This window comes from Neomonachus schauinslandi, chromosome 4, assembly GCF_002201575.2.
Source record: "Neomonachus schauinslandi chromosome 4, ASM220157v2, whole genome shotgun sequence".
Lineage (NCBI taxonomy): Eukaryota > Metazoa > Chordata > Mammalia > Carnivora > Phocidae > Neomonachus > Neomonachus schauinslandi.
The window spans coordinates 30,365,899-30,391,709 of NC_058406.1; the positions used below are offsets into that span (position 1 = coordinate 30,365,899).

Consider the following 25,811-nt stretch of genomic DNA (forward strand, 5'->3'; position numbering starts at 1 on the left):
CTTCCCAAAAGTAATTAGAATAATCTCTTTAAAACTTAAGTGGGGCCATGTCACTCCCTTGATCAGAACCACTCAACAGCTTTCTGTCTTCTTCAGAATAAATCCAGAAGTCTTTATTGTGTGTGTCATGGTCTCTGGCTACTTCTATAAGTATCTCTGACAGTATCTTGTACAACTTAATGCTCACTGCTCTCTAGCCACCTTGTCTTTGCTGCTGTTTGAACAAACCAAGCATATTCCTGACTTAGAGCTTTGTAATTGCCATTTCCCCTGCCTGGAATGCCCTTCCACAAGATCATTTGGATGGCTTGTTCCCTTAACATCATTCACATTCCTCTTCAATATTGCCATATCAGGGAGACGTTCCTCACTGTCCCATCTAAAATAGTATCCTAGGGGCGCCTGGGTGGCTTAGTCATTAAGCGTCTGCCTTCAGCTCAGGTCATGATCCCCGGATCCTGGGATTGAGCCCCACATTGGGCTCCCTGCTCCGCGGGAAGCCTGCGTCTCCCTCTCCTGCTCCCACTCCCCCTGCTTGTGTTCCCTCCCTCGCTGTGTCTCTCTCTGTCAAATAAATAAATAAAATCTTAAAAAAAAAAATAGTATCCTATCCCCCTACTTCTCACTCTTTTTCTTCAAGTAATACTTGTTGTCATTATTATAAATATATACAGATACATCTAAAATGGCCCTTCATTCTCTGTTCCCTTACCTGCCTGTTTCTTCTTTATGTTTATATTACTACTACTGCTAGACATCATATTTGCTGCTGCTTTTCCTTCCACTAGATTGAAAACTGTAAGGATAGGGACATAGGTTTGTTCACTGCTGTATCCCTACACTCTAGAAGAATACTTAGCAGCGTAATAGGCATTCATGAGAGACTAACTATAAGCCTGTTTGCTAATTTATTTGTTTGCATTGTTGAGAAGGGTAAGGGGATAGGAGGCTGCTTACCTCTAATAACAGCTGCAATATTTTGTGTTTGGGAAACTTAATCATAATTAAGTTACAGTAATTGTTATATTCAACACCTGATATACACCAGAAGAATTCAGAAGAAGCAAAAAATACTAGACCATGGGTTGATTCCTTTTCATTCTATAACAGTAAGAACTTTTCCTTTAATGTCTCAGCCTTTGTTTATTTAAAACTTGTTTTATTTTGTTTGTAGCATTGTATGAGACATTGATAAAAACAGAAGAATATGTATTGCCTAGTTTGGTTGCCAGAAACAATTCTAGGAAGATAAATACTAAGCTGTATGCTATTGCCCCTAAATTCAGTAGAAGTGTAGAATCTTTGTGGACTGGCATATAAGGCTTTATAAAAATCGATCCTTTAGTTGGACCTTGAAATGATGGTAGGGTTTGGATGGGTAGAAAGAATGTTTTTGGGAGAACTGCCTGTGATAGTAAAGGCAGAGAAATGAACGTATAAATTACCAGGGGCCACTAGAGCACGCCTTGCCACGGCAGAGTACGGGTTGAGGTCTTAGGAGAAATAAGACCTCTTGGGTGGGGAGAAGGGGAAGTCCTTGGGGACTCTAGTGCATTAGAACTTAGGTTTGAGGGGCGCTTGGTGGCTCAGTCGGTTGAGCATCCAACTCTTGGTTTCAGCTCAGGTCATGATCTTGGTCATGGGATCAAGCCCCACATCAGGCTCTGTGCTCAGCATGGAGTCTGCTTGAGATTCTCTCTCCCTCCCTTCTACCCCTCCCCTCGCTTACGCGTGCTCTCTCTCTCTTAAATAAATAAATATTGGGGCGCTTGGGTGGCTGTCGGTTAAGTGTATGCCTTCCACTTAGGTCATGATCCTGGGGTCCTGGGATCGAGCCCAGCATCAGGCTCCCTGTTCAGTGGGTAGTCTGCTTCTCCCTCTCCTTCTACTCCTCCCCCCCGCCAGTGCTCTCTCTCTCAAAGTTTTAAAAATAGTAATAATAATAATTAAATATTTTTTTAAAAAGAAAGATTTGATGCAGTAGAAAGTAGGACGGTTTTGAAGGTAGGAAGTAAAATGACTGAAATAGTGTTTTCGAAAGCTTAGACAGAAAGAGGATGTATTAGGTTTAGAAGAGGTTGCATTTAGGGGCAGCTGGGTGGCTCAGTCGTTAAGCGTCTGCCTTCAGCTCAGGTCATGATCCCAGGGTCCTGGGATCGAGCCCCGCATTGGGCTTCCTGCTCTGCGGGAAGCCTGTTTCTCCCTCTCCCTCTCCCACTCCCCCTGCTTGTGATCCCTCTCTCGCTGTGTCTCTCTCTCTCAAATAAATAAAATCTTAAAAAAAAAAAAAGTTGCATTTAGCAAGAGGAGAAAGAACAGGACTTGCTGATAGGACAGAAATAAGAGGATAATGTGCAGAGACGCTGTTAAGGGCCTCATAAGGCCTGGGAGACCAGAAGAATGGTAGTGTTCTGCTAACCGACTAGAATGGCAGAGGTGTGGACAACAGGGAGGACTTGGGAGAATAATCGGCTTTGTTTTATTCATGACCTGTCCTGGTTTAATAACAAGACAACAAAACAGGATTTTTTTCCTGAAGTTACATAATTAATTCCTTTCAACAAATTTGTTGAGTTTGTAAGGAATGGAGTTAGAGGAAGTTTGATTTGATTCTGTACAACAGAGGTTGGCAAACTATGGCCTGTGGGCCAGATCCACCCAACTGCATGTTTTTGTAAATAAAGTTTTATTGGAACACAGTCATGCCCATTTGTTTATGGTTTTTGGCTGTTTTTACTCTACAGTGGCAGAGTTGAGTAGCTGTAACAGAAACTACCAGGCCCACGAAGCTGAAAATATTTTATATCTGATACTTTATAAAAAATGTTGGCTGGCCTCTACAAGAATCAGATTTTCCAGTGTATAGAAAAATTAAATATCATTTAGTGTAACCCTCTGTGTTTTACCAGTGATGAAACTGAGGCCAAGATGATAATGTTTCCAAGGCCCTACCTGCATTAAACTAGAGAGTTCAAACCCAGGTTGTAACACAGATCTCCTTGCTTCCTGGCAGTACAGTACAACTTATTTCCAGTTGGTAAACATGATGAGCCATGTTAAAATAGGAAACATCTTAGTGGTACATCATTCTGTTCAGATTTATACATTTATATACAGGTGTGATTTAAAACAGTTTTATAATGATTGGGATTAATTAGTTAAATATATCAATGTAAAAACATTTAGCACACATCATAAAATTATTTTAAAAGGAACACTGCTACCATCATAATTAGTCTCTTCTCCAGTGATGTTTTCTTTTGCAATTGACAACAGAATTAAAGAGAATTTTTAATATTTGCTTTGGAAAAGTACTAATGAATCACTAGATGTTCATTAATTGGAGTTTAAAATCAGCATATGTTCTAAGGTAACGAGTTCTATACACATTTGCCATCTACTTCAACTGAGTTCAGGAGAAGAGTCAAATTAACTTGAGCAACAGCTGGGAATAAAAGTACTTGTATGTTGGCTCCTGTGGGTATCACTATAATGGTGTGTGTAATAGGAAACCTCTGATGGGGAAGATTTAGCCAGACACATAACAATTAAGATTAATTGAGGGGATCAGCTTGAAAGCCAAAATTCAGAACCCTGAATTCAGAAGTCAATGGAATCCTCAAGTTCTAGTTTCATTTAGAGTTGAATGAGATGATATTGCTATTAATTTTACATATGAAAGGTTTTTATTTTATTTTTTTTAAAGATTTTATTTATTTATTTGACAGAGAGAGACACAGTGAGAGAGGGAACACAAGCAGGGGGAATGGGAGAGGGAGAAGCACGCTTCCCGCAGAGCAGGGAGCCCGAGGCAGGGCTCGATCCCAGGACCCTGGGATCATGACCTGAGCCGAAGGCAGACGCCCAACGACTGAGCCACCCAGGCGCCCCCATATGAAAGGTTTTTAATTAAAGTTACAGATTTGGCCATGGCCTAGTGTCCCACGTGGATATTTCCTATATTTTTTTCATTACTGAAAGAGGAAATCTTTGCAAAGATCAAGTTTTCCACGTATAATATAAGAATAATGATGTTTTAAACATGAAACACTTCTATTATTATGAAGAGCCAAGGAATTGGTCAGTAGAACTCTAGGCATAGTTAAGATAGGAGTCCATTTCAGTTTTAATCCCTGAATGAACTGTATCTTCAGTGTCTAATGTTAATAGACACAGCAGGAGAGGTTTGTTTCTTCTCTTGATGGGGAAATGAAAAGACAAACAGGACTTAATTTACTCACTAGTCTAACACTGTTGGGAATTGACACAGTCACTAGGTATAGATGATAAACAGAGCAAATATATTTAAACAGGACCCATTGAGAATTCAGTTTGGGAGTAGAAGAAAAAGTAAACAGGAGCATAGAAATTTGGGGTGTAGCTTAAATAAGAATCAAGATTAAGATGGATCCCGAGCAAGGAATAATAACAAAGTGTATAATTAAATTTAAAATTAAAATCTAAATAATTTTACTTTATTATATGGGAAATGAATGGTACATTCAAAAAATACATTAAAGGTAAAACGGCTATATGAAGAAATTGAGGATTTGCCTATTTAAATAATTTCTTTCCTAAGGCAGAGTTCTTTTAAATAGCTTCGAAGAGGTATCTTCCCAGGTGCCCCAGTTTTAAAACATTATGAGGAACAAATTATTTGCATTGTGCCTTAGAACTGATCAGGAAAATACTAGATTGAAAACTGCTAATCTAGAGAAAGATAAATGATAAACTATTTCAGTAATGGCACTGACCAGAATACTAGTTTACCTTGGTAGCCTAATCATGAAAATAAGTAGGCAGATATGCTGCCTCTGCTGACCTTCTCTTATGCCACTTGGCTACCTGTTGTACCATTGGTGTTTAATTGGCTGATTATTATGAAAATCTTCTAATTGTATCTGTACTTGTCCCCACAGTTCATTTCCTACAATATCCAAAGTTGTCTTTTTTCTTTTCTTTTTAAAATAAAAGTAGACAGGGCGCCTGGGTGGCTCAGTTGTTAAGCGTCTGCCTTCGGCTCAGGTCGTGATCCCAGGGTCTTCGGATCGAGCCCCGCATTGGGCTCCCTGCTCCGCAACAAGCTTGCTTCTCCCTCTCCCACTCCCCCTGCTTGTGTCCCCTCTCTCGCTGTGTCTCTCTCTGTCAAATAAATAAATAAAAAATCTTAAAAAAAATAAAAATAAAAAAATAAAAGTAGACATTGGGACACCTGGGTGGCACAGTTGGTTAAGCATCCAACTCTTGGTCTTGGCTTAGGTGGTGATCTCAGGGTTGTGAGATTGAGCCTTGTGACGGGCTCTGCCCTCAGCAGAGAGTCTGCTTAAGATTCTCTCTCCCTTTCTCCCCCACCCCCATGCTCTTGCATGCTCTCTCTCTTAAATAAATAAATCTTCAAAAAATAAATAAATAAAAGACACTTTGTTTTGAGATAATTTTAGATTCACATATTATTGTAAGAAATAGTGTAGACCTGCTTTCCAGGCATTTAACATATATTCATTGGAGGACTCTTGTTAGGCACTAGACACAATGATGAACAAGACAAAAAGGAGAAGAAAGGAGACAGTATTCACATACTGTGAGACTGAGAGGGAGAGGTCTGATGGGAAATTAAGAGATCCAAGTTATCAGCATTTGAAACCAGAGAGCAAATAAGATTAACTTTTCAGAACCCCAGAAATTAGCTAAAGGCTTACTACAGTCCATGGAGGTTTTATTCAAGGAGAACACATGAATCTCACTAAGAACAGTGAAGTTGGTGGCATTTTAACTTGCCCTACTTCTCATGTCCTCCCCAGTTTCACAGTAATCTTGAAAACAAACACCCTCGAAACTACAGTAGCTATGAAAACCAGCAGCCTAGCAGCCAGCTGAGGAAGCAGAATGGATTTTGGAACTCGGCAAAAGCTTATCCCCAGAGAATTGTCAGTATTTGATCTTTCTGGCATCTTTCTGAAAAGCTCCATTCTCAAGACTTGTCTTTATTTGGCTCACAGCTCACCATGCCAAAAGCTCTGTCTTCAGTGTATTTGCCAGAAACAGTCAGTGGTAATTGTTTAACATGACAATTTTCCTCAGACAATTGTCTGAGGAGGCGTTACCAGTCAGGCCAACAGGAGACTGGCCAAAAAGATTAAAAAGAAGAACCGGGATATGGGTTGTCCATAGGGGATTTTGAAAACGTCTGATACATTCCTAGAATTCTGTAAGGTAACATGCATGTACAGGGCTATGTGTCTGGTGAGGAATGGGCCAAGATGGTCCTAATCCCTCACCTCCTGTGTACCCTGAGGCTCTCTGCACAAGTAGGAAAAGAAAGGCAAGGCAGAATTTTAACCTGCCTACTGAAATATTGAAAGTATGCCCCAACACACAGAGCCACTTGGCAAAAGCAGGGACTTACTTATTCAGGTATTTAAGTAAATTTCTTGAATATGTTGAACATGTAGCCGCCCATTAAGCTAACCAAGCAGAGATTCGAGTGGCCACACATCTGACAAAGAATTCAGACTTTACAGAATTATTCTAAGAAAGTCATTAAACAAACAAATAGTAATAATCACAAGCCCTAAAGAGGTGGGGGAATCTGGTTTCCACAGTTGCCACAATATATTACTTAAAATATCCACTTACCGTGTAAAGAAACATGATAGTCCATACACAGGGGAAAAAACAGCCAGTAGAAACTTTTCCTAAGAACACCCAGATATTGGGGCGCCTGGGTGGCTCAGTCGTTAAGTGTCTGCCTTCGGCTCAGGTCATGATCCCAGGGTCCTGGGATCGAGCCCTGCATTGGGCTCTCTGCTTGGCGGGAAGCCTGCTTCTCCCTCTTCCATTCCCCCCTGCTTGTGTTCCCTCTCTCGCTGTCTCTCTCTCTCTCTGTCAAAATAAATAAATAAAATCTTTAAAAAAAAAAAAAAAAAAAGAACACCCAGATATTGGACTTACTTAGACAAAGAATTATAAATCAGCTATTACAGATATAGTCAATTCTTGTCATTTGTGGTAGTTACGTTCTGCAAATATACTGACTGCAAACACTGAATTACCAAATACCGAAACCATTGCTCCTAGGGGAAATATGTGGTTAGGTTCCTGCAAGGCTCTGGTCGTGACATTTTTGTCAACTGAAGAGTACATAATTTTGTTCTAGGTGTGCTTTTGTTAAAAGACACCTTATTTAATATATATTGTTGATTCATTAACATTGAACTCACAGGCAATAAATAGCATGGTAACTCAAGCCTGAATGAAGCTTATCTAACACATGCATTTTTTTCTGTGAGGCACATCAAAGCTTCTTGCACTTAGACAGCATTTCGCTACACTGGGGGGCTATTTTAAACAGCGAAATCACCAATGAAAAGCATAAAAATGCAAAAAAAAAAGCGCCACTAAATAGAACATGAAAAAGACACTTGTTAGAGTATGAGAACTGAAACTAGAAGGCATAATGTCACTTTGGCCTTACCTGGGAACGTGCACACCAGAGGACTCACATTTTTCACCACTCTGTGCATGCTCATGAATGACTCTGAAAGCATCATGAGTGGACTTTGGAAATCAAAAATACATTTTAGCAAGTAGTCAAATTTGTGATTACAGAATCTGTGAATAATGAAGATCAACTCTATATTCAGAGAACCAAAGGAACCAAGTGTAAAGAATGAAGGGAAAATATGAGAACAGTGTCTCAACAAGTATAGAATAGAGAAATAAATACAAATTACAAAAAGGAACCAAATAAAGGTCTAGAGTGGAAAAGTATAATAATTGAAATTATTTTGCTAGAGAGACTCAACATCAGATTTGAATTAGCAGAAAAAAGAATCCTCAAACTTTGAATGAAAGAGGTCAATTGAGATTATCCAATCTGAGGAACACCTGAGCCCCAAAATATATGTGTTGACAGAATTGAAGGGGGAAATAATAATTCAAATATAATATTGGGAGACTTCAATACCCCACTTTCAATAATGGATAAACCGCTAGACAACAAAGAAATGGAAGGGTTGAGCAACACTGTAAACCAACTAGACCTAGCAGACATCTATAGAATACCCAGCAGCAGCAGAATATACATTAGTCTCAAATGCACAGGGATCATTCTCCAGGAGAGACCACATTACTAGGCCACAAAAGAAACCTTGAAAATTTTAAAATTTGATTGAAATAATACAGAGTATGTTCTTCAGCCACAGTGGAATGAAATCAGAAATGAGTAACAGGAGGAAATTTGGGGAATTCACAAACATAAAAATTAAACAACATCTTCCCAAATAAGGATTGAATCAAAGGAAAAAAAACAAGAGAAATTAGAAAATATATTGAGATGAATGATGAAAGCACAACATACCCAGAATTTATGGGGTGCAGCTAAAGCAGTGCTTAGAGAGAAATTTATAGTTGTAAAATGTCAATCTTGAAAAAGAAGGTCTCAAGTCAAAAACCCTACCATCTACCTTAAAAACTAGAAAAGGAAAAGCAAAGTAAGCCCAAAGCAAACAGAAGGAAGGAGATAATAAAGATTAGCATGTAAGTAACTGAAATAGAGGCCATAAAATTAGTAGAGAAAAGTAGTAAAGTTGGTTCTATGTAAAGATCAATAAAATTGATAAACTTTTAGTTGGACTGAAAAGAGGAAAGAATACTCAAATTACTAAAATTAGAAATGAAAGAGGACATTACTACTGACCCTACAGGAATAAAAAAGATTATACAGGAATGCTATGAAGAATTAAATACCAAAAAATTAGATTTACTTAGATGAAATGGACAAATCCTTAGAATTTTTTTTTTAAAGATTTTATTTATTTGACAGAGAATACCCTGGACAAATCCTTAGAATTGATAGAAACTATTAAAATTGACTCACAAAGAAATAGGAAATCTGAATATACCTATAACTAGTAAAGAGATTGGTAATTTAAATTTCCCACAAAGAAAAACTCACATCCACATGGCTTCAGTAGTGAATTGTACAAAATATATATAGATCATAAAGTCTTGCAAATAATAGAAGAGAAAGGAATGTTTCCAACTCCTGCTGTGAAGCCGTCATTATCCTGATGACCAAAACCAAAGACATCACAAGAAAGAAAGCTACAGACCAAAATCCCTAAAGAATAGTGATGCAAAAATCCTCAACAAAAAACAGCAAGCCAGGGATGCCTGGGTGGCTCAGTTGGCTAAGCGTCTGCCTTGGCCTCAGGTCATGATCCCAGGGTCCTGGGATCGAACCCCATGTCAGGCTCCCTGCTCAATGGAGAATCTGCTTCACCCTCTCTCTCTGCCCCTCCCCCCTGCTCATGCGCTCTCTCTCTCTCACAAATAAATAAAATCTTAAAAACAAAACAGGGACGCCTGGGTGGCTCAGTCGGTTCAGCATCTGGCTTTGGCTCAGGTCATGATCCTGGGGTCCTGGGATTGAGTCCTGCTTTGGGCTCCTTGCTCAGTGGGGAGCCTGCTTCTCCCTCTGCCTACCGCTCCCCCTGCTTGTGCATGCTCTCTCTCTGATTCATAAGCAAAATAAAACAGCAAGCCAAATCCAGGAACTTATACTTTGATCAAGTGGAATTTATCACAGGAATGCAAAGTTGGTTTAAGTCAGTCAGTGTAATACACTACATTAATGGAATAAAGGACAAAAGCCACATGGTCATCGCAAGAGAGGCAGAAAAAGCATTTAACAAGGTCCTACACCTTTCATGTTAAAAACACTCAACAAATTAGGAATAGCAGGAAACTTCCTTAGCCTGATAAAGGGTAGCTATGAAAACCTGTGAGTAATGTATTTAAAATAAAAAATTCAGTGGTTTTCCCTTAAGATCAGGGACAAGAATGGGTGCTTTTGCCACTTTTATTCACTATTGTACTAGAAGTTTTAGCCAGGACAGTTAGGCAAGAAAAGGGGAGGTGGGCATCCAAATTGGAACTGTCTCTCTTTGCATGTATTATCTTGTATAAAAATAATCCTAGTAAGATCAGTATACAAAAATTGGACTTATAAAATGTTGACTGGACTTATAAAATGTTGAAAGAAAATGGGACAACATTCTGTGTTCATGGATCAAAAGACTTGATATTGTAAAGATGGAGGTACCCCACCTTCCTCTTTTGCAGAAATTGAGAGGCTGATCCTAAAATTCATGTGGAAATTCAAGGGACCCAGGATGGCCAAAACAATCTTGTAAAAGAACAAGTTGGAGAGGCATCTGGATGGCTCAGTCAGTTAAGCATCTTGATTTTGGCTCAGGTCATGATCTCAGGGTCTTGAGATGAGCCTGACATCAGGCTCCACTCTAGAGGCTGCTTAAGATTCTCTCCCTCTCTCCCTCTCCCCCCCTCCCCAACTCATGCCCCTTCTCTCTCTTAAACTCACATTTCACTAAAAAGTTAAGAGTAATAAAGTCTGTGGTACTGGCAAAAAATAGGCAGAAAGATCAATGAACTAGAATCTAGAAATAAGCCTTCACGCTTACGGACAAATGATTATTTATATGAATACCAAGACAATTCAGTGGGGGAAAGAATAATCTTTTCAATGAATGAGTCTTTGACAACTGGATATCCACTTGCAAAAGAATGAAGTTTGACTTTTAAAACCATATATAAGGTGTCTAGTACCATTGTAGGCACTGAAGATACACTGGTGAATAAAAACAAATTTTTGCCCTGACAGAACGTATATTCTACTAGGCAAGATAGTAAACAAAGACTTAATTATTTGATGCATGTGTCCTACTCGTCTTAATAGCTATAGAATGTAAACCACAGGAATATGAATCATATTTAAGACAAAAAAATCTTTCAGTACCTATGCAGGTATTTCCTTGATACTCATTGAAATTCTCAGAAGCTTGTCAGTGACCTCAATTTACAGTAACTGAAAAGTATTTTATGGCATAAATTTGGTTTTTAGTGTGTGGTCTTAAGGTATTTATTAGAAAAGGTTGGGGACCAGTAGTATAATCATACTTACTATTGAAGTGTTAAAAGTGTGTCATTTTAATTTACTGGATTTTTCTATTTTTTATTTTCCTGTTACTTTTGTTTCTTTATCATAACTCTTTTTCTTCTGTATTCAAGAAAATACGGGGTTTGGGGGAAAATACTGATACTCTTTTTAACTAAAAATGTTAACTGAATGCTTACTTGTCACATAAAGATTCTAAAGCAGGCACTAAGTGGGATAAAAGCATGAGATAAGATACAGTACCAGCTTTCAAAGGATTTAGAATCAGGGAGAGTAGGTAACAGATTGAAGGATTCAATTTCTTCATTTGTAAGAACAATCAGATTTTTTTCATTACTTAAACGAAAGTGAAAAAAGTCTAGAAGGATGCCCCTGTGTTAGTAGCCATCAATAAGTATGTGTGAGGCAAATGAGTTCTTGAATTGGAAGGTTGTACAAAACCCTACTATAAACTAGTCCTATTTTTTTTTTCTTTAAAGATTTTATTTATTGAGAGAGAGCACCTGCACTCGAGCAGGGGGGAGGGGCAAGAGGAGAGGGAGAAGCAGGCTCCCAGCTGAGCAGGGAGCCCCACATAGGGCTCGATCCCAGGACCCTGGGATCATGACCTGAGCCGAAGGCAGGCGCTTAATCAACTGAGCCACCCAGGCACCCGCAAAGGTAGTTTTAAAATACTCTGTACATCCCCATTGTAGCAGTTAACATACACTGTAATTCTCAGCAATTGCCTGCTTCCTCGTTTATTATCTGTGACTCAGCTGTGAGTTCCATGAAGGCAGAAATCAGGCTAGTTTGTATCCCCAGTACTTAGTAAATAGCACTGCTTTGAAAGACGTGTATATTTTAATTTTAACATGGCTGTTTTTTTCCTGTGGATTTTGTGCACAGAGGATTTTGGATATCATTTGGAAGACTATGGTCTTGTCTCCAAGGAATTCATAGTCTAGTTGGAGAGCTTAAGTTAAAAGCTCAAAACAGGAAAGTAATAAAAAGGCCGGTATGATGAGTCATTAGTTCTAAAGTTGACCCAAAATAGAATAAAAAATATCCCAATTAAAAATGTTGATAAGATGCTGTGAATTCACAGCAGGGCAAGAGATCTTGGACACTAGAGTAGTGTATAAGGAAAACTTCATGATGAAGAACGTTTCCACTGAATGTTGAAGGATGGGGAGGATCAGCTTGTGCGAGAGGAGGAGAGCTGTTTGTTTAGGCTTACTATATACTAACAGGTAGTGTTCATCCATAGAGTATTTGTAATAAATGGAAATAATAGAACTATATATGCCTTATAAACTACTAATCTGGGTTTTTCATATCATTATCTCCTCCCCCATTGTTTTAGGTTAGTGAATTTTGACTTGAAATCTGTATTTCTAGCTTCCTTCACTTTTGTCCTGTTTTTCTTAACACTTTGGTTCCAAGGTGAAAGCTCCTCTCTGAATTGTACCCCTTTAAAATGTAAGAGCTTCCCTGTGGGAATAAAATAACATGAGATTCATTTTTCATTTTGTTTACGCTTCTGATTATTAGCCACAGTTGACTGGAGATGAGAAATAGTTTCTTCTTAGGCTCATCTTTTACTTGTGAAGTAGAAATAATATTGCCTCCCTTGCCAATTTTACATATTTATCATGCTGATAAAATGAGATAATACAGTTATCTCATTCAAGTTATTTGAAAAGGATAAAAAATGTTCTAGAAATGCAAGTTGTATGTTCTTCCCATTCTGATTTATATGTCTGACTTAGAGAGTTTTTCATGCTATTTCTCAGTGTAGAGATGTGATATTGCTGTTAGATTGCAAAATCAAATTTTAGGATTCTTGGTTTTGGACAGGAGCTTGAACATGGCCTGGATGGTAGATGGCTGCTGTGGAACAGCTGTTGTTTTCTCTTGCTGTGGAATTCTCATTTTGGTCCCTCAGTCACTTCAATTTTAAACACCCTATCGTGGGCCTTTTGTCTCTGGATGACCCTTCTGATATATTTAGCTGTGAATGAGGTTGTGGTTGTTTAGGGCATCAGTAAAATTCCATCTTCATTAAGTATGATGAGGTCTTTTTTTTTTTCCCCTTACCTGAAAACTGAATTTAACTTTATGTTTTAGGCTTTAACAACTTAACTTTACGTCTCAGTACTCCGATACAAATTTGCATCAAGTGTGATCTTGCATCTGAGAGTGATCTTTTGAAATGCTTTCTAGTATTCTTAAGGTTGACTTTCTTTTTTTCTTTTTCTTATATGTTTCATGAAAACAGTTTTTAACAGCTCTTCTAACATGCTCCCTATTAGCCAATTCCTGTTAGAACATATTTTTTAAGACTTAGCTGTAACTGTAATAGGCACAGATATCACATTTTTTATTGATGTATAATTGACATATTAACATTGTATTATTTCATGCATACAGCATAATATCCAATATTTGTATATGTTGTGAAATGGTAACCAAAATAACTCTAGTTGATGTCTGTCACCATACGTAGTCACAAATTTTTTTTCTTGTGATGAGAACTTTTACGATCTATTCTCCTAACAACTTTCAGATATGCAATACAGTATTAACGATAGTCACCATACTGTACTAAAACATATTAAATTCTTATAATAACTCCATGAGGGAGGTCCTATTATTTCCTTTTTTTTTTTTTTAAGATTGTATTTATTTGAGAGAGAGAGACAGCGAGAGAGGGAACACAAGCAGGGTAGGAGTAGGAGAGGGAGAAGCAGGCTTCCCGCGGAGCAGGGAGCCCGATGGGGGACTCAATCCCAGGACCCTGGGACCATGACCTGAGCCGAAGGCAGACACTTAACGACTGAGCCAGCCAGGCATCCCTTGTTTCCATTTTCTAGATGAGGAAACTGATACATAGAATTAATAAGTTATGTGACTTATCCAGGGTCACACAGCTAGCAGCTATAGAGCTGAGAAGAGAATATACACAGTCTGGTTTTAGAATAATTGCTTTTAACCACTGTACTATACTGCTTACTGTGTCATTGCATTGTCTTTGAAAACATGAGAAAACACAGAATTGTATGAGGTTCACTTTGTAAACATGAACATTTTACCCTGATTAAAGTTGATTCATTTACTCCATTCATCAGCACCTACTTTTTCTTTTATGTGTTTCAGACACTATTAGGTGCTGAGTTTTGAGCAAGGTATACATAGCCCATGACCTCATTAATTTTACATTCTAGCAGAGAAGACAAATGCTAGTAAGTTCTTCATCTAATGATTGAATTGCAGTTGTGATAAATGTTACAAAAATGTGGGTTTGTCTTTTTTTTTTAATTGAAGTATAGTTGACTTTTGGAGTTGTTTTTTGTTTTTTTTAATTGATGAGAATAGAGTTTTTGATGGGGATTCTGACATGGTCTTAGAAGTGAGATGATTCTCTGAGAAAATGGCATTTGAGCTAAACTTTGAAAGAAGCCTTTCTTTGCCTACCTGAGGTAGTATGACTAAAGTTAGAGACTTAGAACCACCTATTGGAACTGCATAGCACTTTGGAAGAGATGAGCTAACTCTTACATACCTCATTTACCCTGATATATGCTTCATTTATCCTGAAATTTAACATTGTTTTGTACATTTGGTGTCTGGTATAATTAACATTTATAGTGCTGACACATAGACAAATGACAGAGAGATTATCCCTCATCTTCTTTATTAAGATAGGGAAGTGATAAAAAGAGTTGAGAAAGGGTCTTTAGAGGCCTTATTCTCCTGTTTTATTAGTATGTAAAAAGAGCCCCAGAAAACTCTGATTTGCCCAGAGGTGGTAAGATTTCTATATATAGCATAAATGAAAAAATGTATTTCTAAGTGTCTTAGTTGTTTGAAAATCCACTTATACCAAAGATTTTTTTTTTCCTTAACTGTATGAGAAAGCCTTTGAATTTAAAACAGTTTCTCAACCGGCCTCCTTTAGCCTTACTGGCAGTAAGGATAAGCCTTGTATTTTTCTATCTGTAACTAGAGTGACTTGAATAAAAGTGAAAGAGAAATAGGGGTGCCTGGCTGGCTTAGTTGTAGGAGTATGCAACTCTTGATCTTGGGATCGTGAGTTCAAGGCCCACATTAGGTACGGAGATTATTTAAAAATAAAATCTTAAAAAAAAATGATAGTACTTCAGGTGAAAATCATCTGAAGTTATTATGTATAATTTGACTTATTTATATGGTAGCAGTGTTCATGAATAATTCTTTTTTTTTTTAAGTAGGCTCCACACCCATTGTGGGGCTTGAAGTCACAGACCCGAGATCAAGAGTTGGTTGCTGTACCAACTGAGCCAGTCAGGCGCCCCATGAATAATTTTTTTTAACTGTACAAAAATGTTTTTATCTGCATTGGGACTACAGTGGAACTTCCTTATAGTGTCTACTGTGTTCTCTTTAATATTTTCTTATATGAAATATTCCAGAAGACTCAGCCATGAGTTAATAGAAGAAAATTATATCCCTCTAATTGCCTCATCAATTATCAAAGATAGAAAACATTAAAAGAAACTTCATATCTCGTAACAAAATTTACAGGAAAGTCACCATTTTCTTTTTGACTCCATCTTCTCATTTTTGATAGATTGCAAAGGTCGACTGCAAGGAAATACTAGACATCATATGTAATCTGGAATCCGAGGGTCAGGATAACACAGCATTTGTTCTTTGTACGACTTACCTTACCCAGCAGCTCCAAACTGCAAGTGTATATTGTTCTTGGTAAGTATATTTACTTTTCATTCTCTTTATTTGTTTAGCACAGAGTAGGGCATTTAGAGTTTATGTAAAACATTGGCTTGTTTCAAATTTAAAGCCTAACTGATGTGAATTAAATCTTGTTTAGAAGCTAAACCATTTAATTAAAAATATTATTGTTTTTTTCCAGAAGAGTCCAGAAATAAAGTGAAGGTAAAGTTTGAGCTCCTCTTGATCATTCTGTTAACTTTAAGGTACATTGTCTTTGAAGACAAAATTATGGCAACATGAAACAAATTGGTGTTAGGTCGTTTTCCTTTACACTTACAATATCTTCTGGTAGTCATTTTCCCCCTCTTATTTGGAAACCCACTAATTATGTAGGTTTCTAGGTCAACCTTGCACTAGAGAAGGAAATCAATTTGAATAGTAATCTCTTGCAATTTTGGTACTATATTAGCAGAATTGCACTATTTTAGTTTTAATTCAATTTATATCTTGTTTGCCTACAGAGTACTTAGTTGCTAAGAAGGAAACAGTGAGTGTAACCCACGGATCTTTCATTCTAACTGTATGGAATCTCTTTAGGCCAAAGGGACAGACTGGTACACAGGAAACCTCTAGAATGTAAGACTGTCGATAAGTATCATATTAGTAGTATGGATAATGCTATAGGATACTAGAGAAAGGTGCTCTGACTGTATGTTTAAGAAAGGTGTCAAGGAGGAGGTATTACCAGCTTAATTCAAAGAATGGGTTGTATTTGCATGATCTTGATGGGAGAAACCTTGAGCATTTTAGAACCTAAGGATGGCTTGAAGTTGAAAATGAGCATTTTGATTATAGGAAATCCCAGGAAACCCCTTGGTGTACTTTAACCTTCATTGATCTCCTTTTGGAGCATCTGTGTGTATTTGTACAATTTTATTATTATTAGCATTTTATGCTACTTTATTTCTTTTTATGTACTATTTTGCATAGAAATATTATTTGTGGGGGTGCCTGGGTGGCTCAGTCGTTGAGCATCTGCCTTCGGCTCAGGTCATGATCTCAGGATCTCTAGGATCGAGCCCCGCATCAGGCTCCCTGATCTGCAGGAGGCCTGCTTCTCCCTCTCCCACTCCCCCTGCTTGTGTTCCCTCTCTCACTGTGTCTCTCTCTTGTCAAATAAATAAATAAATAAAATCTTAAAAAAAAAAAAAAGAAATATTATTTGTGTACTGTAAATTATCCTACCCAATCCTCATAATTAGCATTGTGCAGATGAGGCAGTGGAGGACAGAGGAATCCGAGAAGTCTTGTGATTGCCCAGGATCTTAAGGCTGAAGTGATAGAGCTAAGGTTCACATCCAGGATTTTTGATTGCTAATCCAGTGCTTTTCTTCTCCTTTGGTTGTTTTCTTGGCACAGGGCCAGAATTCAGATTGTAGTCTTCTACCACTCAGTCTACAATGCCAGAGTTATATCTCCTATGAGAAAGGAGATAGTGGAATAGGGAGTTAAATATATTTTGTAATAATCAATGTGGGCATTTTGTCAAGATACTAAAAAAGAGGTGATACAAATAAAAAGAGTTAGGTAGCAGGAAGGGTTTTGATCATTAAATTAAGTAGAGGAGGTTTTTTTTTTTTCATACATTACAGATTAGAGATCTTAGCAAGTATACTCTTAATCCCTTTGATCTGTTTCACCCATTCCCCCACACACACACTTGCCCTCTGATAACCACCAGTTTGTCCTCTGTGTTTAAGAATGTTGTTTTATTTGCCTCTTTTTTTCCTCTGTTCATGTTTTGTTTCTTAAATTCCATCTATGAGTTTAGTCATGGTATTTGTCTTTTTCTGCCTGATTGATTTCACTTAACATTGTACTCTCTAGATCCATCAATGTTGTTAAAAATGGCAAAATCTCATTCTTTTTTATGGGATATGTATATATATTGTATGTATACACACTCACACACATATATATATCACATCTTTTTTATACATTCATCTGTTGATAGACACTTGAGCTGCCTCCATATCTTGGCTATGGTAAATAATGCTGTAATAAACATAGGGGTGCACATATCTTTTTGAATTAGTGTTTTTGTGTTTTTTTTGTAAATACCTAGGAGTGGAACTACTGGATCATATGGTAATTCTATTTTTAATTTTTTGAGGAACCTCCATACTGCTTTCCAGCCTACATTCCTACCAACAGAGCACAAAGTTTCCTTTTTCTCTACATCCTGGCCAATACTCGTTATTTCTTGTGTTTTTTATTTTGACCATTCTGACAGGTGTGAGGGTGATATCTCATTGTGGGGTTTTTTTGTTTGTTTGGTTTTATTTTTTATTTTTTAAAGAGAGAACTCTCAAGGAGGGGGGTGGGCAGAGGGAAGGGGAGAGAGAGAGAGAGAACCTTATGCAGGCTCCAGGCCCAGTGTGGTGTCCAATGCTGGGCTCCAGCTCATGACCCTAAGATCATGACCTGAGCCGAAAGTTGGACACTCAATTGACTGAGCCACCCAGGCGCCCCTCATTGTAGTTTTGATTTGCATTTCCCTGATGATTAGTGATGTTGAACATCTTTTCAGTGTGTCTGTTGGTCATCTATATGTCTTTGGAAAAGTGTATTTTTGTGTGCCCATTTTTTTTTTAAAGATTTTATTTATTTATGTGTCAGAGATAGAGAGCAAGAGAGCAAAAGCAGGGGGAGTGTCAGGCAGAGGGAGAAGCAGGCTCCCCACTGAGCAAGGAGCCCGATGCAGGACTCAATCCCAGCACTCTGAGATCATGAGCTGAGCTGAAGGCAGACACCTAACCAACTGAGCCACCCAGGCGTCCCCTCTGCTCATTTTTTAATTGGGTTATTTGTTTTTGTGTGTGTTCCGTTGTATAATTTCTTTAAATATCTTCTCCCATTCAGTAGCTTGTCTTTTCATTTTGTTGATGGTTTCCTTTACTGTGAAAGCTTTTTATTTTGGTATAGTCTTCAATAGTTTAATTTTGTTTTTGTTTCCCTTGCCATAAGAGACGTATCTAGAAAAATGTTTCTATGGCTGATATCAAAGAGATTACTGCCTGTGTTTCCTTCTAGGAATTTTATGGTTTCAGGTCTCACATTGAGGTCTTTAATCCATTTTGAGTTTATTTTTGTGTATGGTCTATAAGAAAGTGGTCCTGTTTCATTCTTTTGCATGTAGCTGTGTTGGTTTTCCCAACACCATTTGTTGAAGAGATTGTCTTTTTCCTAGTGTATATTCTTGCCTCCTTTGTTGTAGATTAATTGACCATAAAAGTGGGTTTATTTCTGTGTTCTTTATTCTGTTCCATTGAATAATGTCTTGGTTTTTGTGCCAATATCATACAGTTTTGATTACTATAGCTTTGTAGTATGATCTTGAAATCTGGGGTTGTGATACCTCCATGTTCCTCTTTTTCAAGACTGCTTTAGCTGTTTGGGGTCTTTTGTGGTTCCATGCAAATTTTGGGATTATTTGTTCTAGTTCTGTGAAAAATGCTATCAGTATTTTAATAGGGATTGCACTGAATGTGTAAATTGCTTTGGGTAGTGTGGACTTTTTATTTAACAGAGTGGGAGAGGGGTTGGGGAGGGGCAGAGGGAGAGGGGGAGAGAGAGAATCCCAAGCAGGCTCCATGCCTAGCACGGAACCCGACACAGGGCTCAATCTCAGAACCCTGAGATCGTAACCTGAGCTGAAATCAAGAGTCAGACGCTTAACTAACTGAGCCACCAAGGCGCCCCAGGTAGTGTGGACATTTTAACAGTAATTGGTTTTCCCAACTCAAAAGCATGGAATCTTTCCATTTGTTTGTTTCATCTTCAATTTCTTTCATCAGTGTTTTATAGTTTTTAGTACAGGTCTTTTACTTCCTTGGTTACGTTTATTCCTAGGTATTTTATTCTTTTTGGTGCAGCTGTTAAATGGGATTGTTTTCTTAATTTTTCTTTCCACTACTTTATTAATGTATAGAAATGCAGCAGATTTCTGTATATTAATTTTGTATCCTGCGACTTTACTCAATTTTTATCAGTTCTAATAGTTTTTTAGTGGAGTCTTCAGGGTTTTCTGTATATAGTGTCATGTCATTTGTAAATAGTAAAGTTTTACTTCTTCCTTACCAACTTAGATGCCTTTTATTTCCTTTTGTTGTCTGATTGCTGTGGCTAGAACTCCCAGTACTGTGTTGAATAAAAGTGGTGAGAATGGACATCCTTGATTTGTTCCTGATCTTAGAGGAAAAGCTCTGTTTTTCACCATCGAGTATGTTTGCTGTGGGTTTTTCATATATGGCCTTTATTATGTTGAGGTATGTTCCTGCTAAACCCACTTCATTGAGAGTGTTTATCATGAGTGGACATTGTACTTTATCACATGCTTTTTCTGCTTCTGTTGAGACAATTATATAGTTTTTATCCTTCCTCTTATTAATGAGACATATCATGTTGATTGATTTGTGAGTATTGAATCACCTTGCATCCTTGGAATAAATACCACTTGATCATGATGAGTAATTTTTTAAAATTTATTGTTAGATTTGGTTGCTAATATTTTGTTGAGGATATTTGCATCTGTGTTCATCAGAGATATCATCCGGTATTTTTCTTTTTGTGTAGGCTTTACCTGGTTTGGGTATTGGGGTAATGCTGGCCTGCCTCGTAGAATGGATTTGTAATCTTTCCATCCTCTTCTATTTTTAAGAATAGTTTGAGAAGAATAAGTATTAACTGTTCTTTAAATGTTTGGACATATGAAGCCATCTGGTGTTGGACTTTTGTTTCTTGAGAGTGTTTTGATTACCGATTCAGCTTCACTGCTAGTAGTTGATCTGTCCACATTCTCTGTCTCTTCCTGATTTGGTTTTAGAAGGTTATATGTTTCTAGGAATTTATCCATTTCTTCTAGGTTGTCAAATTTAATGGCATATAATTTTTCATAATATTCTTTTGTAATCCTTTGTATTTCTGTGGTGTCAGTTATTATTCCTCTTTCATTTCTGATTTATTTATTTGAGCCGCCCCCCTTTTTTTCTTTCAAATGAGTCTGGCTGAAGGTTTATCAATTTTGTTGATCTTTTTAAAGAACCAGCTCCCGGTTTCATTGATCTGTTCTATTTTCTTTAGTTTCTATTTCATTTATTTCTTCTCTAACCTTTTTATTTCCTTCCCTCTACTGGCTTTGGTCTCTGTTCTTTTTCTAGCTCCTTTAGGTGTAAGTTTAGGTTGTTTATTTGAGATTTTTCTTGATTACAAAGTAATTTTAAAACCATAGTCATACAGTTCTTTTAATATTCCTGATAGAGCTTCCCTTTTAGAGTGACCCTAACTTTTTTTTTCTTCCTTTCTTCACTCAGCCACATTAGCCCTTCCAAGAATGTTAGTGGCTCTAGGATTAATGCTGCTCCCCTGCAGCAGGAAGGGATTAACAGGGATTTCCCTCTTGGCCTCCTGAGGAGCTATAATGAGTAAAGAAAATATTAAGTCACTTCACACTTTGTTAAAACTAAGCTTCTTCCAAGCAATTCAAAGAGAATAGGATCTAAAGTTTTCAAATTTGGAAACTTTTTTTTTTTTTTTTTTACCCTTGTGTTGTTTTCATAGTTGTTTGTTTTGCTTTGGGATATTGGATATTGGAATTAGAAAAACTACAACGAAACAGTGAATTTTACTAAAGAAAATGAAACTCAGGAATTCTGTTCAGATAGGATAGATTCTTTTGTTGTGCTAGAAATGCTAGAAATTTCCTGTGTTGAAGATAGTGGGCTATATGGAATATTTGGAATCTGACAAAAGCAGTCACTTATTTTTTAAAAAATATACTAGGGGTGCCTGGGTGGCTCAGTTGTTAAGCATTTGCCTTCGGCTCAGGTCATGATCTCAGGGTCCTGGGATTGAGCCCCAAGTCGGGCTCCCTGCTTAGTGGGGAGTCTGCTTCTCCCTCTCCTTCCCCTGCTCATTCTCTCTCTCTCTCTCTCTCAAATAAATAAAATCTTAAAAAAAAGAGAGAGAGAAATTTTCTTCAGAGATATTTATAAGCCACAATAAAATATATTACTTTATATCAGTCACCATATTATTGATCTCAAAAGGTATATTGCTTAGCTTCTTCATTAACCCTGGCCCCAAATGAGTTTTGGCTCTCTGCAAAAATCAAAGATGTGCTGGAGGAATGAGTTTCCTATAGATGTCTGCAGTGGTAATATTAGAGTAACCACAAAAATTATAAAGATAACCATTTTTGAATGGGACAGTATACATATAGATGTGTAATTACTATTGCTACTTTTATTTTTTATTTTTATTTTATTTAAATTCAAGCTAGTTAACATATAGTATATTATTAGTTTCCGAAGTAGAATTTAGTGATTCATCAGTTGCATATAACACCCAGTGCTTACTTACATAAAGTGCCCTCCTTAATTACCCCAGCCCGCCCCCCCAGCAACCCTCAGTTTGTTCCCTATAGTTAAGAGTCTCTTATGGTTTGCCTCCCTGTTTTTATCTTATTTTATTTTTACTACTGCTACTTTTAAAATAAAGTTCATACAGGTGAACCTTAAACCTCTACAGAAAGCTTTCAGCAAGTTTGATAGGTTGATCTTTGCTTTCTTAGAACTTAGTTTAAATCTTGTATGTTGTACATTTGTGTTTTTCAGATATAATTTCATGCCTATTCTTTCCTAGCCTTGAGTCTAGACTTTGATATACCAGGGTCAACATGTATGTTGCCCTCAGTGCCTGTCAAAGACCACCATATATGTTTTATTTAACCCAATTTTGTTGGAAATAAAAAGTTAAAAAAAAAAAAATCATGAGAATCAACTACTGTATTTGCAGGAGCTGCCTTTAGGGATGGTCACTCCTTAATTCCACAGTTTTCTTTGCCTCATTCCCAAAGTGCCTAAGTTCTGGATATCAGTGTGACATATTAGCTGGACTCCACGGGCTTCCTGCTATGCCATAACACAGTGTAGTTTAAAGTTCTTGCTTGGTAGCTAGATCTCTACCAAAATGTGTTTCCCACTATTAATAGAACTAAATTTCCTTTCCAGTTTTTATGAATTTGTGTATAATTTGTTGACTTGAGGTAGGCAGGGGGCTAATTTGAGGCATTGGGTTAATAAATTATCTGAACATTGGAAGCATCCATACAGTGGAATCATTTTCAATATATATTCTTTAATGGCTATCCATTTTATTTTATTTTTTTTTATTTTTTAAAGATTTTATTTATTTATTTGACAGAGAGAGACACAGCGAGAGAGGGGACACAAGCAGAGGGAGTGGGAGAGGGAGAAGCAGGCTTCCTGCCGAGCAGGGAACCCGATGTGGGGCTCGATCCCAGGACCCTGGGATCATGACCCGAGCCGAAGGCAGACGCTTAACGACTGAGCCACCCAGGCGCCCCATGGCTATCCATTTTAAAAAATCGTATCATTGTAGTAACTGAAGAAGTGTTTGTCCTTCCTAGTGCTGCATGTATGATCCAGCAGGCTCTGAGTTACTATTTATTGGTGGTTTCAGTTTTCCAGTGTGCAGATGTGAATGGATGGCATCGTGGCATTTTCAAGAGTAATATACTGTTTGTTTTGGTTTCATTCAGGCAAGTTTATATGTTTGGGTAGGTAATAGCAGTTCTAAATTATTGAAGTGTAATTGTGTAAATAAGTATAAAAACAAAATACATGATAACAATGACCTTTTCTGGTCATGGGTATTTGGATTTAAGATAACTATAGCTTGAAATATTTAATTTGTAATAAATCAAGCCCTAGACATTCTGATTTGTTTATTTTTTTAATATTTATTTTTTTAAAAGATTTTATTTATTTATTTATTTGACAGAGAGAGAGAGAGAGACAGCGAGAGAGGGAACACAAGCAGGGGGAGAGGGAGAGGCAGGCTCCCCGCTGAGCAGGGAGCCCGATACGGGGCTCGATCCCAGGACCCTGGGACAATGACCTGAGCCGAAGGCAGATGCTTAACGACTGGACCACCCAGGCGCCCCTAAATATTTATTTTTTATTTAGAGACAGAGCGTGCGTGCACACAAGCGGGGGTGGGGTGGGGTGCAGAGGCAGAGGGAGAAGCAGGCCCCCTGCCAAGCAGGGACCCTGATGTGGGTTTTGTTTCCCAGCACCTTGAGATCATGACCTGAGCTGAAGGCAGACACTTGACCGACTGAGCCACTCTCAGGTTCCCCTGATTTATTTTTTTAATTTAATGGGTGCCTGAGTGGCTCAGTTGGCTAAGCAGCCAACTTGTGATTTCAGCTCACAAGTCATTTTCAGTCACGGGATCGAGCCCCATGGTGGGCTCCTCGCTCAACAGGGAGTCTGCTTGAGATTCTCTCCCTTCCTCTCCCTCTTTTTCTCACCCCTAAAACAAATAAATCTTAGGAAAAATTTTTTGAGGGGGACCTGGGTGGCTCAGTTGGTTAAGCATCTGCCTTCGGCTCAGGTCATGATCCCGGGGTCCTGGAATTGAGTCCTACATCAGGCTCTTTGCTCCGTGGGGAGCCTGCTGCTTCTTCTGCCTGCTCCCCCTGCTTGTGCTCGTGCTCTCTCTCTCTGACAAACAAACAAATAAATAAATAAAATCTTTAAAAAAAAGTTATTTGAGAGACTTTTAATTCTTAAACTCTACTTAATCACTTTATCAGATTTGCCTAACTTTAAACTTCTAGCCAATTGATGAATTTTAGATCGTAGATATTCCTTGTCCTTTTCTTTTCTCTTCATAATCAGGTTTTACTGGTTTGGTAATTTTGTTCTTTTCAAATAGGATAGATTTTATACACGTATTTTGATAGAACTCCTTTTTATCTCTGAGCATATATAATTCTCCACTTCCTTTGTTATTCTGAATTTTGCACTATTCTCAAAACTTTTTATTACTAAGGTACTTAACATCTAAAAGAAGCAATCTTGTGAGTTTAAAAATGAACAGTCATCCCAGTTACTTGCCTTGCCAGTAGCTCTTTTCAAAGCTGACCTGTCTCACTTTTTATTTTTCCTGGTTAGGAAAGCAACACTAGTCACCAAAGACAAATATTTAAAGTCATTTCCAGTTAATTTTATTTATTATAACTCAAATTTGCCATTACAAAATATTATAAGCTTTCATCATGTATCTTTTAAGGTGTTTATCCATTTCAATCTTTGAGGCAAGTTTTATATGTTTGTAAGAATTTCACAATATGAGAACCCCAGTTACCTCTTTAAAAGTATAATAAGTTCTGTTAAATATGTTTATTTTCTGTTATAAAAAGAAATATGTTCATTTGTTAAGCTTTGTATTTTTTTTTTTTTTTTTTTTAAAGATTTTATTTATTTATTTGAGACAGAGAGAATGAGATACAGAGAGCATGAAAGGGAGGAGGGTCAGAGGGAGAAGCAGACTCCCTGCCGAGCAGGGAGCCCGATGCGGGACTCGATCCCGGGACTCCAGGATCGTGACCTGAGCCGAAGGCAGTCGCTTAACCAACTGAGCCACCCAGGCGCCCCTGTTAAGCTTTGTATTTGTGCCCAGCTTCCTAGAATAGTCTTTTAACAGCAGTAAGACATTAGTGTTCTAGAACTGGCTTGTGAAAATAATACTTTTTTAATGAAAATTATTTAACAAATATTACAGTATATATTGGAGTGTACAGAAAAAAAGTCACTTTTTTTAAGTGCTAACATTCTCTCTTTAGTTTTACCAAGTAACTTACCTTGCATTCATATTTCACGTTCATATTACATTTTTATCCTAGGCATTTTTGAGTTTCTAGTGTTTTTCCTTAAGAGTTTTCTCTTAACCCATTCAATGCTTTTAATTAACTTAATCTTTCCAAGCTTTTCTTTGTTTCCATGATGAATATTTGTAGGATTCTTGTATTTTAGCCATTTCCAAGAGTGCCATTTTACTAATTGTATTAGTAAATATTTAAACATCCCCAAATACATGCCTAAGTAGCATCATGACATTTTAGAGCTGGAAAGGGGCAGGAGATTAGCGTGGAGAAGTATACTGTTAGGATATTTATTAGGTGTATATATTTTGTTAGCGGTGTAAGGATGTTTGATGATCCCTGCCCACTAGGATAAGGTTTTAATTCAGTCAATATAATTACCAGTGT

The 25,811-nt window shown here is 37.5% G+C and overlaps 1 protein-coding gene across 1 annotated transcript in view; it reads left to right on the forward strand.

Annotated features, from left to right (window-relative positions):
- RLF (RLF zinc finger) overlaps positions 1–25,811 on the forward strand; it is an 87,214-nt gene that overhangs the window by 50,719 nt on the left and 10,684 nt on the right. Inside the window, exon 6 of the mRNA XM_021684231.1 lies at positions 15,570–15,706. Coding sequence (XP_021539906.1) covers positions 15,570–15,706 — 137 coding nt within the window. The remainder of the gene's footprint in view (positions 1–15,569; positions 15,707–25,811) is intronic.